Source organism: Diadema setosum, chromosome 1, assembly GCF_964275005.1.
Source record: "Diadema setosum chromosome 1, eeDiaSeto1, whole genome shotgun sequence".
NCBI lineage: Eukaryota > Metazoa > Echinodermata > Echinoidea > Diadematoida > Diadematidae > Diadema > Diadema setosum.
In genome coordinates, this window is record NC_092685.1 from 31,804,735 (window position 1) to 31,831,823 (window position 27,089).

The window sequence follows — 27,089 nt, forward strand, 5'->3', positions numbered from 1 at the left end:
GTGTGTGCGTATTTTTTCCCCTCGGGTTTTTTCTCTCTTTTGTTTTGTTTTGTTTTGTTTTTGTTTTTTTGTTTGTTTTTTTGGTTTTTTGAGGGGGGGGGGGGGGGGGGAAGAGACTGAGGCCAGAGTGGGGAAAGATCAGAGTGAAATGAGTGCTTGTTTCTTGTCTGGATTATGACTAAAGGAAGATGAATTGATTGTTCCTTTAGTGCTGAATTATTAAATCTGTTTAGACCTTCTGAAGGAATAAAAAGACTTGACTAGACAGTAGTAAGTCACTTGACTAGCAAGTCAAGAAAGAGGACATACCGGTAATGATAGTTGTTGATACTGCAGGCCATGCAGGCTTTGATAGTGATACACAAGTGTCACACGGCATGATTAACTGGATTACAATGTGAGAGTATTTTTTCTTCAACGAGAAAACGAAGACCCTCGCGCACTGTAAACTATTGCCTTAGTAAAGACAGCCAACAACGTTGTGATTTATAACACTTTTTTTTTTTTGTACCCGTATGAACTGAATCCAGCAAGACGTCACCTGGGTGTACATTATGTGATGTGATTATGGCCTCGCATTTGAGTAGGTATAACAGTTAGGCATATTCCTTCCTTTAGAATTTGGAAGTGTCATTTCTCTGTCTCATGCCTGATGTCGGATGTTTGCTTTTACTTTCGAAAGTAAATAGCAATGACATTCGGCTCCGGAAGATGCTAAAATAAATGTCAGATGATTGCTTTTACGTTCTGAAGTGAATAGAAGTAACATTCTACTCCACACGATGCTAATTTAAATGCCGGATATTTGCTATTACATTTCGAAATGAATAACAGGAACATTCAGCTGCGTTTCATGATTTCGAAGGTCCGTCGGCGCGATAATGAAATTAGATTCGCCCCCCCCCCCACGTTAAATACTGATAAGTGGTAAGGTTTGATTAAAGATTAGGGGTAGGGTCATGCTTAGGGAATAGGAGTTTTGGTTAGGCTTTTTAGGTTCAGAATAAGGTAATAATAATAATAATAATAATTGCATTTATATGGCGCTTCATACTGACGTATATACTGAGGTATATAGGATAAGGGCCATGGGAAGGGTGCGGGGTAATTGCCCAGGGGGTAATTGTCCTATATAGGCCCTAATAGCGTGCCTTAATACTGCGAAGGTTCGGTAAATTCGTAAATTTATTACGTTTTTTTTTCTTCTTTGTACTAACAGACGCTATTTCATTTTTAAGTTAACGAACATGCGGAATAGCGAACCGTAAATTCATTATCGTATAAATGAAACACCGCAACGATGCTGCACATCTTATTCTCCGTTAACAGGAATACCAGATATCTGTGATTCAGATTTACAACGCTTCGTACTCCGTAGTTATAAGCACACAAAGTATTTAATAAACGCAAAAGATGGGATAAATGCAATGAAAATAGTAGCGTGGTAATTATCAATTTAGATTTTACGGAAACTTAGGGTCTTCGTAATTTCACAGCAACGCAGCGTTAGTGCACTACTACCTATTCTTCATTTTCTTTCAATGTTCTACCAAGGGAGATCCCCGAAATGAAAGAGGGCGAAATAAGAATAAAAAGCGAGATAAGCATGTAAGTAATATGTTATATGTATATGTATATATATATATATATATATATATATATATATATATATACAGGCTTACGTGATAAGTATCAGCAATATATCATAAGATAACATAATGATTCAGGAGAGTTTACGTCATCTAATTTCCAGCGATTAACACAACGTTGACAACGCGACGCAACTGTCATTAGTTCCAGTTTTCATGGGTTTTTTTTTTTTTCAATATTAAATCTAGTATGGAAAAAAAAGTTGGAGGCATGTCAAAATTTGAAATACAATTTCCTGTTGTTTTTTTGTTTATGTATAATCACCAGTGTACCACAGTATTAATACATGCACCTATGTGTGTGTGTTTGGATGTATAGCGTGCATTTTTGTGTTCACCGTATTATGTATGTATGTATATGTATGTATATATATATATATATATATATATTATATTTATACTTCTCCAGTATGATAGTAGATTTGCTACTAAAATGTTGAAGTACCATTTTTCAGAAATAGTAAATTCAACACGTTCAGTATCAAATCCAATGCATTGAAAGATTTGGGGCATGTCAACGAAAAATGACAGATACCAATGTACATGTATTTGTGTGTGCATGTGTATGTGTAGCTCACTAGTGCAATGCGCATCTCTCACATCTCTCGACACACCTAATGAATGTATGTAATGAATGTGTAATATATATATATATATATATATATATATATATATATATATATATATATATATATATATATATATATATAATATTATATATACACATATTCATGCTTCTCCAGTAGTAGATTTGCCAATAAAATGTTGAACTACCATTTTCAGAAATGTTTACATGTTCAGTATGAACTCCAATACATTAAAAGATTAGGGGCATGTCAACAGCGAAAATCCCAAGGTATTTGTGTGCGTGTGTATGTGTGACTCACTAGTGCAATGCGCGTCTCTCACATCTCTCCACACACCTCATAAAGCTTTGAGAAAATTCATACGGGGGGGGGGAAGGAAAACAAATTCAATGTATACGTCAGATGTCGAGGCTGAAATGAATTTAATTTGAAGTATTTACAAATCTGCCAGCATGTACAATAATTATGACTGATTATGAAACAGGAATACCCGCATAATACTTGAAAGAATAACTTATCAAAGTTGTCAGAATATCATTAACAATCACAATTAATGTCCAAATCCATGACTGAATGTATTGACGCAGACAGTTAGCGTTGAAGATTCATTGTCTCTCTCAATGGATAGATGCACCGCCTATCAGTGCCTCAAAGCGAAGAGTGCCCGTCTGCATTTAGAGTTGATGGCAGGCCTCAGCAACTTCTGAAATTTGGCCGATGACGTGCATCCCGGGAAGACAAGTTCAGCCTGTGCTAGGATGGCCTTGAATGAGATCTTTGTGCTCAAACCCTCTTTGACAGTTCTTGCGTCCTTGCTGCCGACCATCCCCCCGTGGTAGTTGCAGCGGGCGAGCTCCTCGTCGGTGAACACTTTTCCAAGAAGTCGCAGCACGAAGTCCTTGGGGTTCTCGCTCCGTAAGTAACAATCCATGTATTCAGAGTTGGTCAAGATGTGCGCGTCCGCTGTTCCGCCGATGAGAACATTTGTGTTGTCCAGCGCAACAACATTTGGCTCGCCTTTCATCCATGTCTCCTTCTCCACTTCCCTACGAAGCACGGCATTCTCATGGCGAAGGGCTTGGTTCTCTGCTTTCAGCTCGTTGTTGTGTTTCATAAGTTCTCGTGCAAACCGAAGAAGTTCGTCTGAAGAGGAACCGACGAGCAAGTTTGATGCGTCGGTGACAGGCGAAGGCGGGCCGTTGGGCGACGCTGGTGCAACGACTGCCGGGGACACTGGCGCTTCGATGACAGGCGAAGGCGGGCCAACGGGCGACGCTGGTGCAACGACTGGAGGCGAAGGGGGGCCTGCCGGCGACTCTGGTGCTTCGATGACAGGCGATGGCGGGCCAATGGGTGACGCTGGTGCAACAATTGGAGGCGAAGGGGGGCCAACAGGCAACTCTGGTGCTACGACAGCGGCGGACGACGAACGAGGCGACTCGAGCAGGCTTTCATACGCGGAATCCTGCGCCATCAATGATGCACGTCCGACGTACAGCCCTGGGGATGACGGCGGGGACGGTGACTCTGACTCTGATGTTTCGGTGATAGGCAAAGTTGGACCCACGGGCGATGATGGGAAACTGAATGGCGACTCTGGTGCTATGTCAGCGGCGGGTGACGAACAGGGCGACCCCGGCAGGCTTTCGTATGCTGATTCTTGGGACAATGGTTCATGTCCGACGTACAGCACTGAGGATGGGGACGAAGGTGGAGATGGTGGTGGCGTCTGCTGTCTCTTCTTGGGTGTTCTACCAGCGTCGAGTATGGTTGCTCTGTACTTGCCGGCTTTGTAACCAACTAGTACGTTCATGCCGACTCGCAAGTCACCAGGCGTCTTGATTCTGCTTCTAACGACAGTCTCCTCTATTCCCTCCCATCTCTTCTCCAGCCATCGGATGGTCACACGCACCATGCCGTCGGGTAGTGCTGAAATCACTTGTAGATGATGATGAAAAAAGACGATATCGCTACGTAGAAGGGTCTGATTCAGATATGAGAATCGTGTCCTTGAGATGTGACATTTTATTGAGTTACGCGGGCTACTTCATTGTTACTATTCTGGCCAATCAGAACATCGTGTTCATACCGGACATTTATCCACCATCACGCTTGCTCTGAATGGTCACTCAATGGCCAATCAAGGAGCGGCCGGATTCTTTAGATACAACTTGGCGGCTTAATGAATGGTGCCTTTGTATTACGTAACAACCACTCTTTTGAGAAAGAAAGGAGAGCTGCACACACGCGTTGCCTCTATTTGAAATTATATCCTTCATAAATTACTTCTAGTCCTGTGGTTGGTCAGGGCAGTGAAAGTGACAAGGCATCTTTCCACCACGAAAATCCTATGTGTCAAAGTTCAGAACACACAAAAAAGATGATGACAATAAATATCCCGCTGATGACTGTCTAAACGTATATGCAAAAACGTCAGAAACGCATTCAATTTAGTGGAGAAGTATAGACTATCGAATCTCACTCATTGCATTGACACGAATACACTATGGGTTTCTGCACCATATAGCGTCTTCGCTTCGCGAGAAGAACATTTTTACATAATATTGTGCGTAATTAGATGACAAAGACCTGGGTGATTGGTCAAACTAGAACCTTATATATACTGTAAACAGTGATTCGTCTCTTGCAATCTGTGGTGGATAACAATACCACTATATAGTAATATACAAAGATACCAGACACTGCTCAAACCGAGTGCCTTCGTTTATGTCAACAGTTTACGGTCCTCCTCAGAATATAGTGTTATATGAAGTCACCTCGTGTAAATAGTTTCATTCAGAACTTCTCGGCCTTTGGTATTGGTATGAAGGCCTGTTACCGTTAATGTAAGATTTACATCCTAAATTATTAAAAGGCAGCATTTCTACGTCTCTACTTTATGTCTTGATAATGATTCATTACAAATTATACTAAGTGAAAATAGTATTCATTGTACTTCATTTATGATAAAGAATTGTATTCTATTATACGTGATTTGTTCGAGTCATCCCCCCCCCCCCGCCAGTAACTGCTTGCACTGATTATTCCCCAATCATTAACATACATCGACAACTATAGGAATTGAATCATATACTCGTAGTTTTTAATGTTGTTTGTACTACCTATACACTGTAGGGTTGGTTTGCAGACACGGGGCACGGTGACATGTATTGAAAAACCACAAAAGATAAACAAAAAGCAATAATAATTCAACGAAATGGCCGGTTTGTATTTGTTACCCCATAGTGTTATACTCAACCTTGAGTTGGGTTGGGTTGGATTCCGTTGGGCGTTCTCGCGTTTGGGACAGACTCTCTCCAAGCCTTTCATCCTATTGTCTGCTGAGCGACTGAAATACTATTGTCCGCCTGCCGTTAAAGACTCTAGCTGCTCATTCATGATGGGCTGTTCCTGCGAAAGGGCGATCTTTTCTTATGGCGGTCAAAATCCTGCATCCTATTGTCTTTCTGAGAGACTATGAACGTCCGCGTGCCTGCACGCAAGCATGAAATCTTTAGCCATTAGAAAAGGTTATCTTTCCTTTGGTGGTCAAAGTTTTAATCCAAACGGCTTCATGGGAACTCAGTTGTCCTCTCTCTCTCTCCCTCTCCCTCTCTCTCTCTCTTTCTATCTCTTCTGCATCTTCTTTCAAACTCTTCTGCCACCTATGGCACTGGACATAGCATAAATGTAAATAGCCTAAACCACAACAACGCAGTGATAAAAAAATCATATACATTGTACATGACCACATTTCTTTTTAGTTGTTTCTCAATATGCGTGCACGGTGCCATAGTTTGATGACGAAATCATATATACATATTTTGTTCAGCGCCACTAGGGTCATTATCGTCAAGTTGTTCTGTGGTTGTTGTTTTGCTTGTTGGTTTGTTTGTTTGTTGTTGTTTGTTTGTTTTTGTTTTTGTTTTTGTTTTGTTTTTTGTCTCAACGCGCAGATTTCTTTTAGTCCCACCTACGGACGCAGAAGATTGCGGAATGTATCAAAATAAAGTTATTTTTGCCATTATTTTTCTCATCTTTATTATGGTCGGGTCCACAGATTCGCCTAGTGCTTTTCCAGGAGTGAGTAAAAGATTCCAAACGTTCACAGATTGGAAGGATTGGCAAATCGGTGCTAATCTTTGCAAAAAAAACTGTCGCTAGCATTTGCCTACGGTCGCTTAAAGTCGCGATCTGTCTTTCGGAAGCATTTTCCCGAACATTTATTCAAATGTTGCTAGCTGTTGCCAGCATCGCTAAAAGCTGCTAAATCTCCCTGTAAATGGCAGAGGCGAACCCTGATTTTCGCATTCATTCGTCAGAACAGCTGGCGAATCCACAATGCGTCACACTTGTACATAATTATAATTATACAGGCATTCGCCCCAATGAGATACCACTAGCTTTAAATCACAAAATACAAAGTGAACAGCTGATGCGTCAAGAAAAATCGGGCAAAATATTGTATTTTCACTAGAATATTGAGTATATAGGGGTCAGTAAAAATTGACTTGACTATACTATAGTATATCAACGTATATGTGGTATCCCTGCAGTAAGGTTTATGATTCCAAACGGAAATCATCCACTACACTCTGAAAACAGTAGGCCCTAATTAGGCCCTATGATAATATACCAAAGGTAAACGAGTTCAATAATCAAACGGTGATGTGCTATGTAGTATCGCAATTGTTATAAGTATTGATGATAAATTCCTTTGTAGCAGTGTATAAATTGGTTTTAAGAGCAGAAAGAAAAGAAATAAAATATCTGTTGAATTGCACTGACAGCGACATTAAAACACTCCCACATACAAATGCAAACACACACACACACACACACACACACACACACACATAGTTACACAATAGGTACTTGATACGATATGAGGGACTCAGCTTTCAGATAGGACCACTTGACATAAAAGTCGCGTAAAAATCCTCAAATTCTTAAATGTATGCTTTCTTAGAATTACAGTATCAGTCATTCATCCAACGAAACTTAGTTCAAGGAAAGTGAACATTCGACACATTTGTGACAAACATGTCCTTTAAATATTTTGCCAATTTTATGTGAAAGTGTCATCACACATTATCAAGGCTGGAGAACTACAATAAGAGAATCATGCATTATGACGGAGGCATTCCAGTCGCCAAAGCGGCATTTCCAGTTGTTGATTTTTTTTTTTCTTTCTCTCTCTCTCTTGCATATTGGCTGACTACAGGGTTTTGCCTAACCTATTTTAGCAGAAATATCGAGATGTTACGTTCGCCAGAAACTTTGTTGTTGTTTTTGTTGTTCTTTTGAATTAACGGACGGGCGAGCAGAAAAATGTGAGTACACGATTATTAATTATACATGTACATGAATATATTACGCGTTTTTCTTTCTTCGGTTTGTCCATTTCGGTTGCGCAAGTCGTCAAGCGAGGGCTTCGCGCAGTGAGCTCTTTAGCACGGCTCCCTAACAAACTGCTCAAAGCTGATTGGCGAAGTATAGTTCATTCGTTGCTGAAGTTACATACCACGGTCGATTGTTAACTTTGAACAATGAACTGAGTTTACTGACTTTTGAATAGATCAGTGGACTTCGGCGTGGTTGAAACAAACAATAGGTAGCGTGCGTCCGTCGGCTGACCTGACGGTACCTTAATCCCGGTACAATGTCGGGATAGTGTAGCTGAAGCTGCTCAATACCTATTTTCCCCGAGTATCTAAACGATCCTTCATTGTGCGTAGATATAGGGAGAGTCCTATTGTGCGATGATCACACTTGCTCTTGTCTTGCTATACGAACAACTGCCTTCTAGTATTCCTCTATCCTTTACTTTGAATACGCGTAAAATATCACGAACAAAACAATTTGCTCATCTATTTGAGTCTATAAGTCAGTGCTGTCTTGATTTAAACTGCGTGTTGTTTTTTAAGTGCTTTTTTTCTAAAGATCAGATGGCATTTTTCTAGAGCTACAATATTATTTTGATACATATTCCCTGCCCACGCAATTGCATCAGATTTGTATGCGATCGAACGATGCGATCATCTCGGTCGGTCAGATTTTAAGGAAACTTTTCCTCGTTGGCTGCTTCTCTTCATCTTTATGTATTCCAAAGATCCGTCTTAACTCTGTGCTTGCCATGTTCGTTAATCAATGTCTTTCTCCGTTATTGTTTTTATGCTGAACAGATACATACATTCAATTCAATTCAATCCTAAGGAACTGGGTTCGAACCCGAGTCTGGACTGAGCAATATAGTCATCATACCGTCCCCTCTGGCAAGAGGCAAAACACACTGTCCCTCGGATAGGACATAAAAATAATGAGGGTCATGTTGTGAGAATTATAAGGTAGTTCGTTAATCAATGTCTTTATCCGTTTTTTATTTTTTATTTACAAATAGATAAATTCAATTCAATTCAATTCAATCCTAAGGAACTGGGTTCGAACCCGAGTCTGGACTGAGCAATTGACATCATACCGTCCCCTGTAGCAAGATAAGAGACAAAACCCTGTCCCTCGGATAGGACATAAAAATAATGAGGGTCGTGTTTCTATGAGAGAGTAACAACTCATACACGTATAAGATCCCGTTTCGTTCACTCATCGCAAAGAGCAGGGTGTTTAACCAAGTGGTCCCACCTCACATAACACTGGACCCCAAGAAGACCAGCTTTAAAGCGTATAGCTGAATCTCGGCTATCCAGCCTTTTTCTCAGATGGAAATGAACGAACAAACGTTGATCTAGAGAAGAGTATACACGAATATCTCGGATAGACCCTACAGACAGAATTGTTGGTGAAATTACACTGGCGATATCAGTGGGTTAAACAGAATGTATAATGTAACTATTATGATATGGATACGGAGAAGGTGGGAAGAGAATTGAAATATACTGTGAATGAAGACAGAATTCAGCGAAATGATCATTCCCTTATACTGTGACACTTATACTAATTCAATTCAATTCAATTCATTTTATTTCCACACTTCTCATTACCATGATGGACATTATAACAGAAATCAAACAAGTTCTTTCACCTTGTACACAATGTGCAAAACACAAACAATATACATGGTGATAACATTGTAATTATAATGTAATAACTGCTCAAATTCGAAATCGAGATGGGTTGATCAAAGAAAAGTATGACGGGACCTACATGAAAGTATAAGCTTGTTTGGCTGTAAGCCCCGAGTAATCAGTGTTTGTGAAAAACAAACGGAGAACGGATAGTAGACCAGATGATGTAAGGGTGCCAAATAAGAAAAAAAAAAAAAAAAAACTAAAATGTGAACTATCACTGTGACCGAGCTATCATTGGTTTCAGGAGTACAACATGATTTGCATAATCATAAAGCCTACTTTGGTATATACACTATAAACTGTTGTTGCATTAAAGCTATCGCCAGGATATGATCAGTAAGACACAAGAAATAACATGTACAGCTATCAAGCCATTTGGTGTCCGCCGTCAAGCTCTGTATAGAAAGTTAGAGAGAGGAAGAGGGAAAGAGGAAGAGAGGGAAGCGAAGTTGAGTGTGGAATTGATAATGATGAATTCAGAGAGCCTGACAGCAAGACCCAAAATGGAATCTGCAGCGTGTTGACAAGAATGTTTGATCGGACAATAACATACCACAATATTATATAAGACATTACAATTATTCAGTTTCTGCAAGATATGCACTCAATAAAGACTCTTTTAATTTGCGTTTAAAGGAATATAAAGACGAGCAGCTTGTTATTTCGGGGGAGAGGTCATTCCAATATCTATATAGGGCCCGTATACATTATCGTTTTTTTAGCGAAAATTGTTCGAGTATACGTGGAAGGTGAGATGCGTCACTTTGGCAGGTAGGATAATTATGAATCAAATAGTTTTTCCTGAACATGCGAGTGAAAACATCCGGTAACTTCTCGGCAGAAAATTTGTACATAAATATGCCGACGTTGTAACTAAATAAATCTGAAGTTTTCAGTATCTTATTCTTGAAAAATAAATCATTCGTGTGGGACAAATATCCAACATGGTTGATATTTCTAATGGCGCGTTTTTGAACACGGAACATTATGTCAAGAATTGAGTTTTCTAGGTGCATTCCCCCAAACAAGAATACCGTAATTAAGGTACGGAGTTATCAAAGTAGAATAAAGATTAGGCAGGATTTGACTTGGAAAAATATTCTTCAGTTTATTAAGAATACCCGTATATTTGGAAAGAATATTACTTAAATAACTGACGTGGGATTTCCAAGACAAATCACTGTCAATAAAAAGCCCTAGAAATTTTATACTATAACTTGATATAATTCAGTTTCATTAAACTTAATGTTACAAGGAAGGGTTTTAAGACTGTTGCTAAAAAGCATACAATGAGTTTTATCGATATTAAGTGACAATTTGTTGGCGCATATCCAAGATTGGAGTCGTCAGCAAAACATATAAAGGAAAGAATTGGCGAGGAACTAGGAAGATCGTTAATGTACAAAATGAACATGAACAAAGTACAAAATGAGATAAATGACGATAAAAGAAAGGTCGACAGTCAAGAACGATTTAGTATAAAATTGACTAACAGAAAAAAAATGAAACTTTGAAATAAAATGATATCAACTAACCACGTAATAATATCACAGAGAAGAAATCAAAATGTGTAAATAAAACGCTTGGTAACTATGTTATGTTGATTGAATACGAAAGTTCAAAGTGCGAAATTACGTTCCTAGGTTTAATGAGATTGAATGTGGTACTATATGGACGAAATTGCACTTCTATCCAGCTGGTGCGAAATGCCAACTTTGAGTCTTTACATTGAACGAATATCTCGCAAAATTGACGAAATTAGAATCTATAAAGAACAACATTTAAAACGAAATTGAAGTTCACAGAATCAAAATCAACGCATTCTCATGAATTCCAAATGAAAACCTGACGAAATTGGCCGGGAAAAGGCTATGAAAATAGGAGCCTATAAGTATTATAGTGATCACCAGAAATATTGTTGCTGTTGTTCTTCTCCTTTTAACTTAAATGAAGCTCTGCTGGATGGGCAAACAGAAAAGTGTGAGTACACGATTATTAATTATACATGTATATATTACGCATTTTTCTTTCTTCGGTTACTTTGTCCATTTCGGTTGCGCAAGTCGTCAAGCGAGGGCTTCGCGCAGCGAGCTCTTTAGCACGGCTCCCTAGCAAAGTGCTCAAAGCTGATTGGCGAAGTAGTTCATTATTATTGCTGAAGTTAGTTACATATCACAGTCGATCGTTAACTTTGAACAAGGAACTAAGTTTACTGAGTTTTTAATAGATCAATGGACTTCGGCGTGGTTGAAACAAACAATAGGTAGCGTGCGTCCGTCGGCTGACCTGACGGTACCTTAATCCCGGTACAATGTCGGGATAGTGTAGCTGAAGCTGCTCAATACCTATTTTCCCCGAGTATCTAAACGATCCTTCATTGTGCGTAGATATAGGGAGAGTCCTATTGTGCGATGATCACACTTGCTCTTGTCTTGTTTGTTACGAAAAATTGCCTTCTATACCTCCATCTCTTGCTTTGTACGCGGTATTAATTTAAAGCACACAATATCACGAGCAGTCTTTTTGCGTTGTTCTTTATAGGCTATATTCCTTGTATTGTTTTTGTTCATTTATTTGAATAAATGAACTATACGTTAACATAGCCAATATAGCTCGTGTATGTGCCTTTCATTCATGAGATCCGGACTTTAACGCTGATGTAGAGAAGATACAGATAGGAATATCTCAGATGTAGACCCTCACCGACAGATTATTGTTGGTGAGGTATTCAACCATAAGCAAGATTATCACTAGCGAAATCACTGGGTTAAACAGAATGTACAGCTGGGCTGATTGTTGTAACTTATGGACACGGAGATCAGCTGTAGCGTGGGAAATGAATTGAAATACAGTGTATTATACTATGAGTGCTATGGGAATACACTAGTCATTCCCTTACAGTTACACGTATACTAATGGGATAAGTGAAGCTGAAAGAAACGTCGACAAGCAAGAACTCATATACAGTACACGTATATAAAATAGACTTAACTGAATACACATGTAATTGAAAATTGGAAATAAAATGATATTGAACAACCACCTAGGAGCTCTCCGTTTTGGATATCTCAGCCACTTCAAAACCAATTTTCATCGAATAAACGTTGAATTCATCGTCTAATTACATGCTCTTTCATGTTTCATAAGAGGTTTCTCATTATCTCACCAATACATTTAAGAAACCTCAACCAAAACTACTAGTATACGACCCCTTTAAAGCATATAAATTATGATTATGAAATCATCGCATTCACGCTTGGCACCAACAGCGTTACACATCTCGCAAGTTACGATAAACAACGCATGTATGTGACTCTACTTGCACTGGCGTTTAGAAAAAAAAAAATAAACGCACTTTATACAATCTGATTTTGTTCATTGTCATGTTATCATTGTACACTGTATTTCACAAACGGAAAAAAAAAATCTTTCAGAATGGTTCGATACAGGAGGAGATAGGTGTATGAAGAATCACGAATATGATCCTGCCGAGAAGGCCCACTTCTCAAGAATATAATGTGCAACTACATGAATTATGCGAAGAAAAAAATGGAGGAAAAAATGAAGAATTAATTAACGCATTTCAACCCATACTTTTCCCCTCTTTTTATGTATCTTTATTAACAAGTAATTCCCTTAATTGTCTCAATAATAACGCTCCATAATTGAAGGGGTCGGCGCAATATAGTGCTAACCCACACAATAGTCATTTTGAAATAATCGCTGTTGAATGTTTTGAAAGTCCATACATTGTACATTATAAAACATGAATGTGTGCATTTTTACCATATTAGTTGAATTCAAATATTATGATATTTTCACGGAGGTTAGAGTGAAGGATAAGGATTATGAAAATGCATGTAACTCAATTTTGACAGAAGTGTGGGTTAGCACTATATTGCACTGACCCCTTTAATTGTGTAATAACAATGCAAAGGATTTCATTCAGCTTGATTGCAAGGTAGAAGACGTCGAGCTGATGTTTTTCTTTGTTCATGACTATGTTTTTGAAGCGTACGGTTTAGAACGAGTACCGGTTATCAAGGTGATATTGCCGGTCCCACGGACCTCGCTAAAACGCACGTGATGGGGTTTCACTGTACCACTATCATGCAGAAATCGCAACACACGTGTTAGGATTTGGCGAAGTACAGTATAATGCTGTACCGTAGTCATACAGGTACTTCATGGAACCAGTACGAGTCTGCCTGACATGACCACAGAGAGAAGCCATTAGCTTCTCAATACTCTTAGGTGAACGCTTCTTGTGGTACGGTCTCACCTTTGTACTGCGAAATTCAGCTGATTAATTACGATACAACGAAGAGGTTTTAGCTCTCAACATTAATTTGTTTTCTGCTCGTGAGTCGTGAAAGACAATGCTAGCGAGTAGCGAGCAAACTTGAATTGAACACGGATTAAAGCGGAGATCGTGAGTGGCTACGCTTACTAGTACTAAGTAGTATTACGTAACCGAAACGCATTCACGGCCACGGTTGGCCGATCTAGCTAGCGTGCTGTGCGCATGTGGCTGCTGCGCATGCGCTATGCTAAGGCGCTTTGTTTAGGATCTTTAGACTAGACGACGACGGACGCTCCAGCGGCCAGGTCCATTCATTCATCCTCGATCTTTCGTGTGAAGCAGACCTACAATCCAAACCGTTCATTCTAACGTTTAGTATTCTCGATCTACTCGACTCCAGTTCGTGCCGCCGTACTAAATTGCTAGCTAGGACGCGACGTGCAGTAGTAGATATTTCTAATTCTAATAGAGTGTTCTAGTATAGACTCTACCAACGATTGCTTGTGGATTATCAGTATCACCATGAACTCTTGCAGCATCTCTTCTGCCGTTGCAAATGGTATTATTAGTGCAGAAAAGTTAGCCGAGATCATGTCCAAGCGACCGAGCGTTAATCTTGACTGCATGACCAAGGAGCCGAAGAGGACGGCACCATCATCAGCATCGGAGTCGACTTCGAGAGTGAAAAGGAGTAAGGTCGGCCGTCCTGCCATAGAGGACGAGTTCCCACAGCTTGTACCTGCAGTCAAGGAGTTTGTCAACAGCAATGGCTTCCGGGCCCATCGGCGTCGGCAAGAAGAGATTGGTACCTGTGGTGTAACCTTGGGTGAACTGAAGCAGTATGTGTTTCGTGCAGTGCCGGGTCTTCAAGAAGCCCATCCTAACCTGGGTAAATATAGATGTATTTTTTTCTCTTTCCTGTGAAAACAGTTGGCTAGAAACTTAACGTCAGAATGAAGAAAGTAAAAAGAAAGAAGTGTGAGGATAACCTGTAATGTGATGTTAGTGTTAACGTATAGTTACAGCCCAGGTTACGCTCTAAGCTCTCTTGATTAGTAACCTAACTAGAATCTTGTTGAACAGGGCTCAATCAGGAGTAGACTTTCTACCGATATATTCTGAGACCCTAACTTGTTATAACTATTAAAGATAGATGCTACTATTCATCTTTACAGAATAACCTTAAAAATATGGTCCTTTTAGGCTATAGGCATATTTCGTTGGTCCTAGCTAGAGCCTGTCTACACTGTGCTGCGACTAACAGTTACTAGCTAACGTTTACACTACAACTCAACAACTTTCTGAGAAAGCTAAAAATAGCCAAGCACCTGTTTTACGTACAGCCGGTATGTACCAATTGTTGGGGCCTACTAATACAGTGGGAAAAATGTTCTCGTGTTGTACTATCTAATGTTAGTACGAATATTTTTCTGAAATTCGTTTCATGAGTACTAATTTGCGATCCAGATTCCTAGTCCTCTGCCACAGTACAGAACAATTTCTACGGGTCTCACAGCTACGGGTGGTAGCAGCATTGTACTAAAGTTCATCGAGATATGAGTACACGTACCTATAGGCTATACACAAAACGGGGGGGGGGGGGGCATTTTATCAATGTAGTCAACACAACTAACTTTATGAAACACGTACCACCCAGTTAAAACACATCAGTACCCCGCATGCTGTGGGTAATGATGTGGCTTCGTATCTCGTGTCTATTACATCGTGTACAGTACTAGTCAGTATAATGTAAGTTTAGTCACTTCATGCCATGCCTGTGATCATACAACCACACTCGTGTGGGCCTGGGTGGCACTGGTAGAGACACACTTCTGCCACTGGCTGTATACAAGCCATCTAAAAACGGCTAAAAACAGAGCATGGCATTTGAAGATTTTATTGTTCACATTTTTATTTCAATGATTTACTTGACAAATACAGATGCAGTTGATGTGATATACTGGACATCCAGCCGATACAAAAATAAATGTCAGATTAATTTGAATGGAAAGTTTGATTTGTGACATGATATATTAGCCATACTTAAAATACTGTTGTACTTATTTATACTTGTCAATTACAAATTAATGTAGTATAATCGTTTCTGATCTTGTTTCTTTCCTTTTTTATCCAGACAACACCACTTTGGCACGTCTGATGCACCCTCACAACAGGTCTTCAACATCGGCAGACAGATACAAGAGCTTAATCGACGCCAGGGTTCCATCTAAGGATAATTCGGGCCGCAAGGGAAATGACAACAGTCATTTCTACTCGTCACGTGTCAAGTACTGTTTGGAGATGGCAGCTACACTAGGCAGCCGGGCGCTCATCTACTCTGTGGACAATAAAAATAAGATTAGAGTAGGTGATGATGTCCTGGCCGTGGATCGACGCATCCAGATTCAGCGAGTATTTCCCATCGATGACCGGCCCCAGTACCTGGATCACGATTTTCCTGTGCCGGGATACCACATCACACCATGCGGCTACTTACAGCTCCTTCCTATCAGCCATCCAGAGACAGCACTTGATCAGTTGGGAAGACAACATTACAGGTGAGGATAAGACCCTTATCAAATTTTTCTTAATCAGTTTGTACAAATATCGAGCTTGTGCTTGTAACCAAGGAAATGTTTTCTTATCCATGAGATGTCAAATTTTATTATGTATGAACAATTGCAAAACAGATCATACAACCTGTGTATTTTCATTTTACATTTAATTTCCTAACATCAGACATATATTTCTCTCCAAAAACAAACAAGCATGCAACCACCCAACAGCATTCTATGTACATACATTACTTTGGTATCAGTGATACCAGACTGCAATTGTTTGGAACATTGTGACAAATGTCAATTCAGTAAACGCCACATTTGAGCAAAATTTTTTACCTGCTTTTACTGTTAAATCACAAGCTATGTAATTTTGCGTCACTTCATGGTACATTAAGCCTATATAATAACAAAAAGTGTGTTATAAAGAAAACATGCTTCTCACATAAGTTAGCTCAAGTGTATAGAGCCTTCAAAGTGTCCCAAATAATTTCAATGATACCATTGTCTCCATTCCTATATGCTGCCTATATTGTGCATCTCAAATAGAAGTTTGAGGTCATGCTCATATCAACAAAGATTGTAACACATTTGTGATTTCTTAATGTCCCTTGCATCAGGTAACACCTAGATGACAAATTACCATATACGGAATATGCCCTCCATGTCTTCCTAATTATTGTATTGTCCAACTGCATTTTCATTTCGTCACAGGATCCCAGAGAAGAGTACTTCAACGATTGTCTTGCGTGGCCCCCATTCAACGATCAACGTATCGTCCCATCTCCATGACATGGCTGATCATCTTGACGTTGGAGGCCAAGTGACCAGGGGGAAACATGCTCTCTTTCTGGTAGCAGATGGCGGACCGGATTTCAACGTAAATCATGCTACGAACTGGTTCTTCTACGGCAGATTTTTCCGGGAGATGAACTTGGATGCCCTGGTGGTGACATCATTTTGTCCAGGAGATTCGGCGATGAACCCGATTGAGCATCTTTGGGCTCCTTGCACTAGGCGGTTGACCGGCGTTGCCCTACCATCATCTCTGCCTGGTGAAATGCTCCCTCCCTCTCAGCAGCGGCTTGAGCCAGAAGACAGACTTCTGAAAGAGCACAGGGTCTTCAACCTGGCCATGGACCGGATTAAGAACTCCTACTGGAAGGACCTGACATTTGCTGGCAACCCAGTGACAGTCGTCGTGGAGGAGAGTGGCGCTGGACATGGACGCTATGGAGCAGATTACCAGGAGGTGAAGCAAGCTCTTGGAGGGTCTGCCCGTCAGCTGAGAAGCAGTGGACTTAATGACGAGTACCAGTTCGTAGTGGGCCATATGGACAAGAGGATTGGAATGGCCATATTCACCAAGTGCAAGAAACCCTCGTGCGGTCATTGTCGAGACCACCCACCTTCACTCTCGGCCGAGGAAATGGACCATCTTCGAAAGTTCCCTTCTCCAGCACCCAGCTTGACACACGAAGGTCATTTCAAGACCTTCATCGAGTCTCACGAGGGTACCAGAAGTCTTCCCTGTCAACACATGCCAGCATTCACAGCGAAGCAGCTTGGACGATGTAGCGAGGGGTCCTGCCGCTATGTGTTTGGTAGTAAAAAAGATCGAGATGACCACCGCAGAAAGTATGTGCACCATCGATAGTTACTAGCCGAGGTCATATTGATTGTCATCGATCAAAAAAAAAAACAAAACAGGACAGACAAACAAAGCAGAAAATGAAACTATGAGTAAATGCTAATGTGGTTCATTTTTATAGGTGATAGCAATGCCATATGTTTTGGTAAGTAGGTACTCCAAAACATGAAATACACTGTGATGCATGTGTAGAATCCAAATGCGTCGATGATGCTGATAATCCAACAAACGCACATAGTTTTGGTGTAGCAATCTAGACAACAAATGATTATGGAGCAAGCTTCAAATGCACACAAAATCCATTATCCACAGGCAATATAGGATATCAATACATTGGTACTAAGACGTAACATTGCTCTTTAAATAGAGCTAAGGTGTTAAGGTACTTTCTGTTTACCAGTTTCTGTGCCTTAAAGGTTCTTTCATACACGCTGACCATATCTGGCCATATAATACAATGTTCATATACATTGTATGTACTGTATGTTTTGACTTGCATGATGTATTATACTTTGTGCAATGCGTTTATGCCGACAAAATTGTAACGAACACAAACGCACATATGTGTGCAGGGAATTTCCCTTGTAGTGTTGGTCTTGGTCGTACTGCTAAGCATGTTCTACCTTGTACAGTAGCAAGACATATTTTGCAGGTGATGATTTGAAAGTGCTGGATTATGATAATTAATAAGCATATTGAATACACTAGACAACCCTCACTTCAATTATCAGATAATTAACCTTGCATTATCATATCAGGAATATTTATGTTTTGCAGTTTGAGTGGGTAATACCAGACCATAATACATGCCTTTAGTAGTCTTGTATCTATTCTGCAAAACCATACGAAAACAATGCACTTTTCTCAAGATTAATTATTTGTTTTGTTTTGTTTTGTTTTGTTTTATTTTTATTTTTATTTTTATTTTTTGCTTTGATTGTTTTAATGTTATGTATGATTTGTTTTTGAAAATCAATAAAAAAAAAAAAAAAAAAAAAAAAAAAAGATTAATTATATGCAAATATCATTTGATAACGATTCCACCTTCAGTGTGGAGCATTCAAAGTAACATGGATTTAGACCAAAATCTTTGCAAAGACAGTTTCCTGGTAATAGGATTAAGTAGAATGTGACTTTTACAGCTATTTACCAAGTCATTGTGATTTTATCATTGCACTTCTGTGTGTTTACCAAGTCATTGTGATTTTATCATTGCACTTCTGTGTGTTATCAGTGCATATCAATGAGATTGTATCTTTTAAGCATAAATAAAGGCAGGTATGTGTCAAAACTAGTGCAATAAACACATATTACATTCTCAGTTAAATGTCTCATTTGGTAACAATATGTAAGCAGTGACTGAGTCTGCATGGTTCTGGGTGGTTTCCAATTCAATGTTTGTGTGTGTGTTTGTGTGTGTGTGAACATATCCCATATATGAGAGGCTATTCGTTGCTATATATATATATATGTATATATATATATATATTATATATATATATATAATATATATATTATATATATATATATATAATATATTATATATATATATATAATATATATATATATTATATATATATATATATATAATATATATATATTATATATATATATTTATATATTTGGATGCTATGTAATTTTTCTTAATCACTTGCCCGAAAAAAAAAATCAGAAAATATAAATAATGCCCAAAAAAAAAATAGTCTGCATGTCAAGGTTTTATTGAAAAAATGAAAGAAACCACGCTTACTGGTGCATTCTAATTCGCAGAGGTCACAAACATTCGTTTTCAGATTTACAAAACTTCTTTTTTTTTAAGATTATGAATGCTGCAACTAACAGTTTCGGAAGAAAAAGATCGGCACATGGATTTTGCTCTTTCAAGTTCGTAATAAATTATCAGCATACGAACCCCTTTTTTATTCTGGCACTGATAAATACCGTGCACACAAGAAACAAACCACACTAAGAAATGAATCTAATTCTTGAACAAAATACCTCCCGTCTATATATCTCCTTCTGAGGTATATCCTATCATCCGGCGCCACGTTTTCAAAAGCCCACTAGTAGGCCTTACGGGTACGGGTGCACAAAAAAAAAAAAAAAAATATATATATATATATATAACAGAATAACATAACTGGGGACCGAGCACGTGGTTCCGCCGGCCCTGCTAATTTACTCACTCCCGATAAAAAAGAGGAATTGATGTAAAAACATGAATTTTACTTATTTCTTGCCTTTCAAAAGAATCACTCTCTTCTAGAAAAATATGTTATGTACTGGTCGTTTAAAAGTTCGATACTCTGAACTTTCGTTTATTCAAAAAAAGGGGGAAAAAAAGAAGATTCGCGATTCCAAAGGTTCGTAAATCGGAAAAAAAAAAGAAAATGAAAAAAAAAGTTCTTTCAAAGGGTTTTTCACAAAAAAAAAAACACACAGAAGATTTATTGATCTGAATGTTCGTTTATCCGAAAACGAAATAAGTAGGCCTAAAGGCCCCGTCACACTACAGCGAATGCCCAACGAATTTATATAGGCTTATAGGCATAATGGAATTTATGCGTGTTTCGTACATACGGACCCATCGGAATAGCGAACCGTGTAATTTTCTTTTTCTGAATAATGAACGCTACGAAAATGTGTCAAACTAAGAATCTAACATATTTCTTGCCTTAAGATTTTCCTCCCGTCTATATATTTCTTTTCTTAACTATCCCCAATGCCCAAATGAAATGATTACAGTTTGTTGCTTTGAAATTTCGTTGTTCTGAAAGTTCGTTTTTCCGAAAACAAAACAAGGGTTGGCACTCCGAAGGTTTGCTAATCCGACAACGGAAAAAAAGAAACCCAATGCTCGTTAATCAAATAGTAATAATCATAATCAGCAATGATAAGTTTTGTAATCCGTTTCCAGACGAACCAACTTGATTTCACGTCCGTAAACGCTATCACAACATTCGTACTCTTTCGGATTATTTTCACACTAAATACGAACATCTATAGGAAATGTGCGTGTTTCGGAATATCATTTTCGCATCAGCGAACCTTACGTGGGTACTACGAAGACTACCCAACAACAAACAAACAAACAGACAAACAACAAACAAACATACTAAGATTTAATCTTATTTAGTTGCATTAAATATTTCACGTTTCCGTCTGTCTTTCTTTGCTGAACTATGATTATCTCTTGCTGCCCAACTAAGAAATAAACGATGTCAAACTATCGATCAAAATTAAACCTATTGATTTGAATATAAAGTTTTTCATTCCAAGAGTTCGTTTATCCGAGAAAAAAAAAATACAAGGTTCGATACTCCGAAGGTTTGCTAATCCGAAAATGAATTAAAATAAAATCATGAAATCCATGAAATAAATCCATGGAATCACAAACATTTTGCATTTTTAGATCATGACTTTCACATTTATTTACGAACATCTTACAGTCTGTGAAAGGTGTAGGGAATTCGCGTATTTCGGAATATTTCATTTTCGTATTAACGATCTTCGGTGCTGGGTACAACGAACATGACCTCCTCCACAAAAAAGAAGAAGAAGAAGAAAAGATCCAAGGAAAAAATTAGTGTGAACCGCTTTGAAAATGTCACGTATCACCATCTAATTTGTCTCTCGCTGCCCAATTAAGAAATGAACGATGTCAAACTAAGAATTAAACTTTATTGTCTTGCTTTGAATATCCCTCTTCTTTTTTTTTTCATTTTTTCCTTTTCTGATTTAGTATAAAAAAAAAGAGAGCCAAAACAGGCAATGTAACGCGCAACTGACATGCTGAAGAAAGAAAATGTGTTGAACAATCAAATACGGAGAACAAATCCTTTTTTTTGGGGGGGGGGGGGGTAACTTTCTTTTAAATACTTGGTCGAATGTACACGCAATGTTGGTGAAACCATTTCCCTTTTGGTCGGCATTCTACGATATTTATTCCTTCTTTTTTATGGCACAAAAATCAACACATTGACACACCCAACAAAACACCCGTAATAACTGAAAAAAAAAAAAAAACGTTGGCAATTTATGTTTTAAGAGACAAATCGCGAGCAGAGGATCCCCCGTCTTTCGATTTCCCCCTCCCTGTTCACTCTTACTCGTACTCGGCTCACGGTCACCCCTACTCTTTTCTGGCACCATGGCCACCACGATCACAAGAGTGATAAAAACAGCAACAAAACAAACAGCAAACAACTAGCAGCAAATATGACAACACTTCAGTATCTCTTGTGAGGTAGTTTCCAAGTAAAATGTTCACAGATGAAGCAGGGAGGTGGTCCTATACCTCGTTGAACAACGACATGAAAAACAATGTTGATAGTAGCCAGAGGGAAACTTAAAACCACAGGGCAAAGGAATTTGAGCGCGCATGTAAATTGGGGCCGGAGTATGTGGCGTGGGAACAGGCGGTTGAGTATAATGCAAACATAGATTAGTACTATTTTATTTTGTCTTTATTTTGGCTTGAAAGAACACCATAAAACAGAATAGCTGTGCACCACGAACGGTGAAGTTGCTCTGGTTGCTAGTTTAGTATATTTTATGATCAACAGTCGATAATTGTTTTCTGCTTGTAAAAGACACGATGATTCCTCATCGAACGGAAACTACGTCGTCCATGACCATTGTGTTGCACTCAAAATTGCCGCACACACAGCGAATCGCGGTAAGGAGGTAGGAGTTAGGCAAAGTACCTCCTTGGTTATACGGAATATCGTGTCAGAGTGATTTAAACAGTGAATGACGGTACTTACAGCCTACAGGGTAAGGGAAACTTGCCGAAACTATTACAAATTATTTTTACGAACCAAAAGAAAATGAAATTGCTTGAACAAAACGTATGCAAACATCGTTTCAGTATATAGTTACGGATGTGCGTCAAATGTACCAGGGATATGTCCGTCAAGGAAGTGACCGAGGTGTTTGTCACTTTCAACGTGTTGTCCGTCAAAAAAGTGACTGTGGTGTGCGTCAGAAACCGCGTGTGGTCAGTCAAAAAAATGACCATGACGCACCGATGTCCGGGGAAGTGGGGTGCGTCACAAATGCATGAGCATCTATGGGTGCGTCATTACATTGATAAGCGCATTAAATGGAAGAGATAAAGAATTATTACGTTTGTCATCCTGGGTCTTCCACTTGAGCTATTTTTTTTACTAAACATTCTTTCCCCGTTATCTCAAAGACCCCAGACAGTTCATGACCTCCAAGAATGCGCCAGTACGCGCGGTTTCTTCAGTTGAATGGTCTCTCTCTCTCTCCACCCCTCCCCCATTCCCCAGTCTGGCACCGTGGCATCGTAGGAATTTTCTTCTTTTTTTTTTTCTGGGTGATCTTGTTGTTCACTCTTCATGCACTGTGCTTTACACAATCCATGTACGATGTAGATCACGCGAAGCAAGTCGCCACTCGACTCACCTGCTGGCAGCTTTTATGATTTTTGATGACGTTCGGTAATATTTTCTTCTTTACATGCTTTTTGGTGATTTTCTTATGTTGAGAGTGGCAAAACTGGCTGTAACGCGTTTGGGGTGGACATGAGTATTTCATCACAGGGTATGAGTGAGTGGTCGATCGTATGACAATGAATAGAATTTTTCGTCTGATTCTTGCACACTCAAAGAATGCGATCTAAAGATAGATCAAACGTACATGGAACGGATCGGAAATTTATTTGCCCTCGTAAGAACACGCGTACATGACGACGTTGCAAAATAAACCCCTTGCAAGAAAGGAATGTCCCAAAGCCATCTCGTGGGGTCTGAAGTCAGGAAGGTCTGAGGATAAAACGATGGACCTAAAGACACTACGTGTGGATGAGATGTACAGTATTAATGGGATGAAATGATGAAGAAATGTAAATGAAATGCTGTTATGATATTTTTTCGTAATTCCATCACATTTTATTAATTTCTCTCATGAAACACGCATTAACATGGTGCGGTTGTGGTTGAGTGCATATTGGCACCAGTGTTCACGGATTGACCCACCTACCTAGCCTCGTGGGTATGACGACTTTTTGAAATCAATGACGTGAATGTCCTTCGCCAGCAGATCGCGCCGCCGGAGTATGAAGTTCGTGAACAACTTTGACAGAAGACAAATGATCTGAAGAGAGCCGTCTCACTTAGCGGCGAGCGTAGTGATTACGAGGGAATTTTTTTTTTTTTTTTTTTTTTCGCTACGGTTCGTTAGTTGCAATGAAATTAGCAAACAACTGCAATCACATTCACAAACTGTTCTCACCGCAGTTTTTCTTGTCGATAAGAAATTTTGAACATGATCAAAATTTCATTTCAACAAGAAAAAATGTTCACGACAATGAAAACAGTCGGCAAACTCGGTATTGCAAAAAACTAACGAATTCGATTGCAACTGTTAACGACCTGTTGGCAAACGTTCGTCTTGAATTAGTGGGTATATAGACGAAATCTAGGCGAAAAGTTGAATGAAATAATTTTCTACAGACGTTAAAACTCTAGGAGCCTACTGTCATGAATGTGACAGCTATATGTACGCAGGTCCATATCAGCAAGATGTTCTCTCTTTAAAAACAACGTGGTTTTTTTATTTACCAAGAACAGACAACGCACCAACGCTGGAAGATAAGTATGCTTCATGATAATGACATTAAGTAGTAGCACGAAAGGGATTAACACAATTTGCTGTACAAGGTCCCAAGGAACGCATACGAAGAGAAGAAAACAAATCACGTTGTACTTCTAAATCCACGTGTTTGCTGTAGGTAGTATTTAGAATAACTTCACACTTCATTAAGGTAATGATAAATCTTCTCCTCTTTGTTTGCTAGTACAATGAAGCGCTTTCTATTCATTAAAAAACAGCAGTCGCCATTCAGAGAGGGACGCCTTGGGACGCATCGGGACGCACATTGTGTAGAAAGCAAAATACACGTAAATTGTGATCCTATGAATGAATGCTGACTTCAAGATGATGGGACCACCACCCTGTGAGAAATTGGACTTGCGCGAGTGCAAGCATGTTTTACCTGAAACTTTGCGTTGAATCAAAAAACAGACGCAAAGTTGTCTTTGATTAGTTATGGTTACGTTCGATATTATGACTACGAAATCAAGCATCCGTTCGGCAATGAACTGTTTGCGTTTAAATGCAGATTTGGGGACTTGCATTTCTGTTTAGCTCTCACAATTTGGGCCTCAACACCACAGCGGACAAGTGCGTTGCAGAGTGTTGAAGCTTTCCTGTAGCCATAGTTATATCCGACAAGTTTTGAAAAATTCTTTAGTCTGATTGCCTGATTTCTCTGAACTCGTCGGATATAATTGACTTGTCGGACATTTTATCCGACAAGTTCCTTCATGAAATGCCCCTCCCCCCCCCCCCCCCCGATCGCTGTAGCAAGTGAGCAGCGCGAAACGGTAAATTAACGATTTTTGTAACCATCAGGCAATGTTTATGGCATTTCTTCCTTGATACAAAATGCCGAATTTGGTTCGCAAATTTCACTGCTGCGGAGCTGAATTATGTCACAATTCATTTTTGTAAACCTAAAATATCAGTAAATTTTTCATCAGTGCGTGGCCCCAAACTCTGTCCTATTGCCGATGGCTTCTCCGCTTTGTTTGCTAGTAGCAGTTTCTATTCCATTTGATAGGTCAATGTTGCGTTCGATATTTGCCTACGGAATCAAGCGTGAACTTGCTTGCGTTTAAATGCAAATTTGCTTACGGTTCGGGGACTTGCATTTGATGTTTGAGCTCTCACAACTAGCGTGTGCTTCATAAAAATTCATCTCAAGCTCGTGCGTACGTAGCGTAGAAGTACTAGTAGTACTCGTACGCTAGCTATACTACATTGCGCAACGTGTGTCCGGGATTCCGATCTGGAGTCTCATAGCTAGCGAGTAGCGCGAATCGGTAAATGCGCGATTTTTGTTAGCATCAGGCAATAGTTATGGCATTGCTAATTGCTGAATTTGGTTCGCAGTTGCTTTGCTGAAGAGCTGAATCATTTTACAATTCATTTCTGTAACCTACAGTATCAGTAATTTCAGGTACAAAGAGCGCATGGCCCCAAACCTTGGATTGCCGATGGCTTCTCCGCTTTGTTTGCTAGTAACACTTAGTTTTCTATTCATTACAAAACAATAGTGGCCATTCAAGGAGGGACGCCTCGAGACGCATCGGGACGCATTGGGAGGGTAGATACGAACTCGGAGCTTATTTTGCGGACGTAGCGCGACGGCCATGAGGTAAGCGCCTTTTCGTACATGCAACGGTTAATTGTGAGCTCGTCTTTTTCAAAATGTACCTAAGAGTTAGCCGACGCTTTGCGACGCTCGGCGACCCCCGCCGACACGCAGTGTAAACTCGTGACTGTACACCGTCGGTAACCGTCGCTGGGTGTCCTTTGACGTCGGAAATTGAAAGAAATTTCCGCGAGCGTCGCACCGCGTCGCTCTCCGTCTCTAGTTTACCAGGTGCGCCTAACAAGAAAAATTGTCACATAGTATCAGTTTGACGACATAAATACTCTACTGAGAATCAGATTTTTGTGTACCTTGTAAAATATATGCTTGTTTTCTGTTCTCCAACCTGACCAAGGTTGTCCAACCTTATCAAAGAGAGTGATGATCCACTAACAGCTTACCCTTCTTGTGATGATCTTCTTGATGGACTCCACCCACTTCCTCATCCCTTTCCCCCGCACCGACTCTTCGATGAACTTCTCCAGCCGCATCAGGAGCTGCTCGTCGCGGTCGAAGTCATAGAAGTGCTGGTCCACCCAGTGCCGGAACACATTCAGTACCCTGCAGACACGGGCAGTGGAATGGTGGAATTGGAGCAAATGGTTTAGTAAAATAAAGGGCTATGGTGCATGCTGCATAACACTTAACTTTAACTGATAATGCTGATTAATTTGGTACATTGTGGTCAAGCTTTATTATATCCCTCACAAATTGCTTCTCGTCCTCTGATTGGTCGAGAGCACTGTAAACAACAAAACATAATTCTACCATACAAATACGCGTATGACTATTCTCCCTAGGGAAAATGGTAAAAACTATACCACGCTGGTGATTTTCGCGCCTTTTTTGCTTCGCGTCGCGACGCGAAATATTTCACGTGTAAATGAATGGGTATCGCAGCACCTTTGCTTCGCGAGAGATTTCATGTACAAATGAATGGGTATCGCGGCGCCTTAGATCACTGCACTTCTCGAGAACCACAAGGCACGCATACACTCAAAGCGACACGGGTTA

The 27,089-nt window shown here is 39.6% G+C and overlaps 2 protein-coding genes across 2 annotated transcripts in view; one reads left to right on the top strand and one right to left on the bottom strand.

The window, feature by feature from the left end:
• Positions 1-27,089, bottom strand: part of LOC140235414 (son of sevenless homolog 2-like) — a 94,257-nt gene that overhangs the window by 13,052 nt on the left and 54,116 nt on the right. Inside the window, exon 17 of the mRNA XM_072315443.1 lies at positions 26,477-26,636. Coding sequence (XP_072171544.1) covers positions 26,477-26,636 — 160 coding nt within the window. The remainder of the gene's footprint in view (positions 1-26,476; positions 26,637-27,089) is intronic.
• LOC140232457 (uncharacterized) lies at positions 15,773-17,839 on the top strand. The gene is made up of 2 exons (XM_072312556.1): positions 15,773-16,182; positions 16,897-17,839. The coding sequence occupies exons 1-2, from the start codon at positions 15,782-15,784 to the stop codon at positions 17,837-17,839; spliced, it is 1,344 nt and encodes a 447-aa protein (XP_072168657.1). The 5' UTR covers positions 15,773-15,781.

What these genes read in the sequence shown, in the direction of transcription:
- LOC140232457 (XM_072312556.1), top strand. Translation starts at nt 15,782, where the DNA reads ATGCACCCTCACAACAGGTCTTCAACATCGGCAGACAGATACAAGAGC. An exon ending in TTGGGAAGACAACATTACAG is followed by an intron (nt 16,183 to 16,896) that starts GTGAGGATAAGA and finishes ATTTCGTCACAG; the next exon opens with GATCCCAGAGAAGAGTACTT.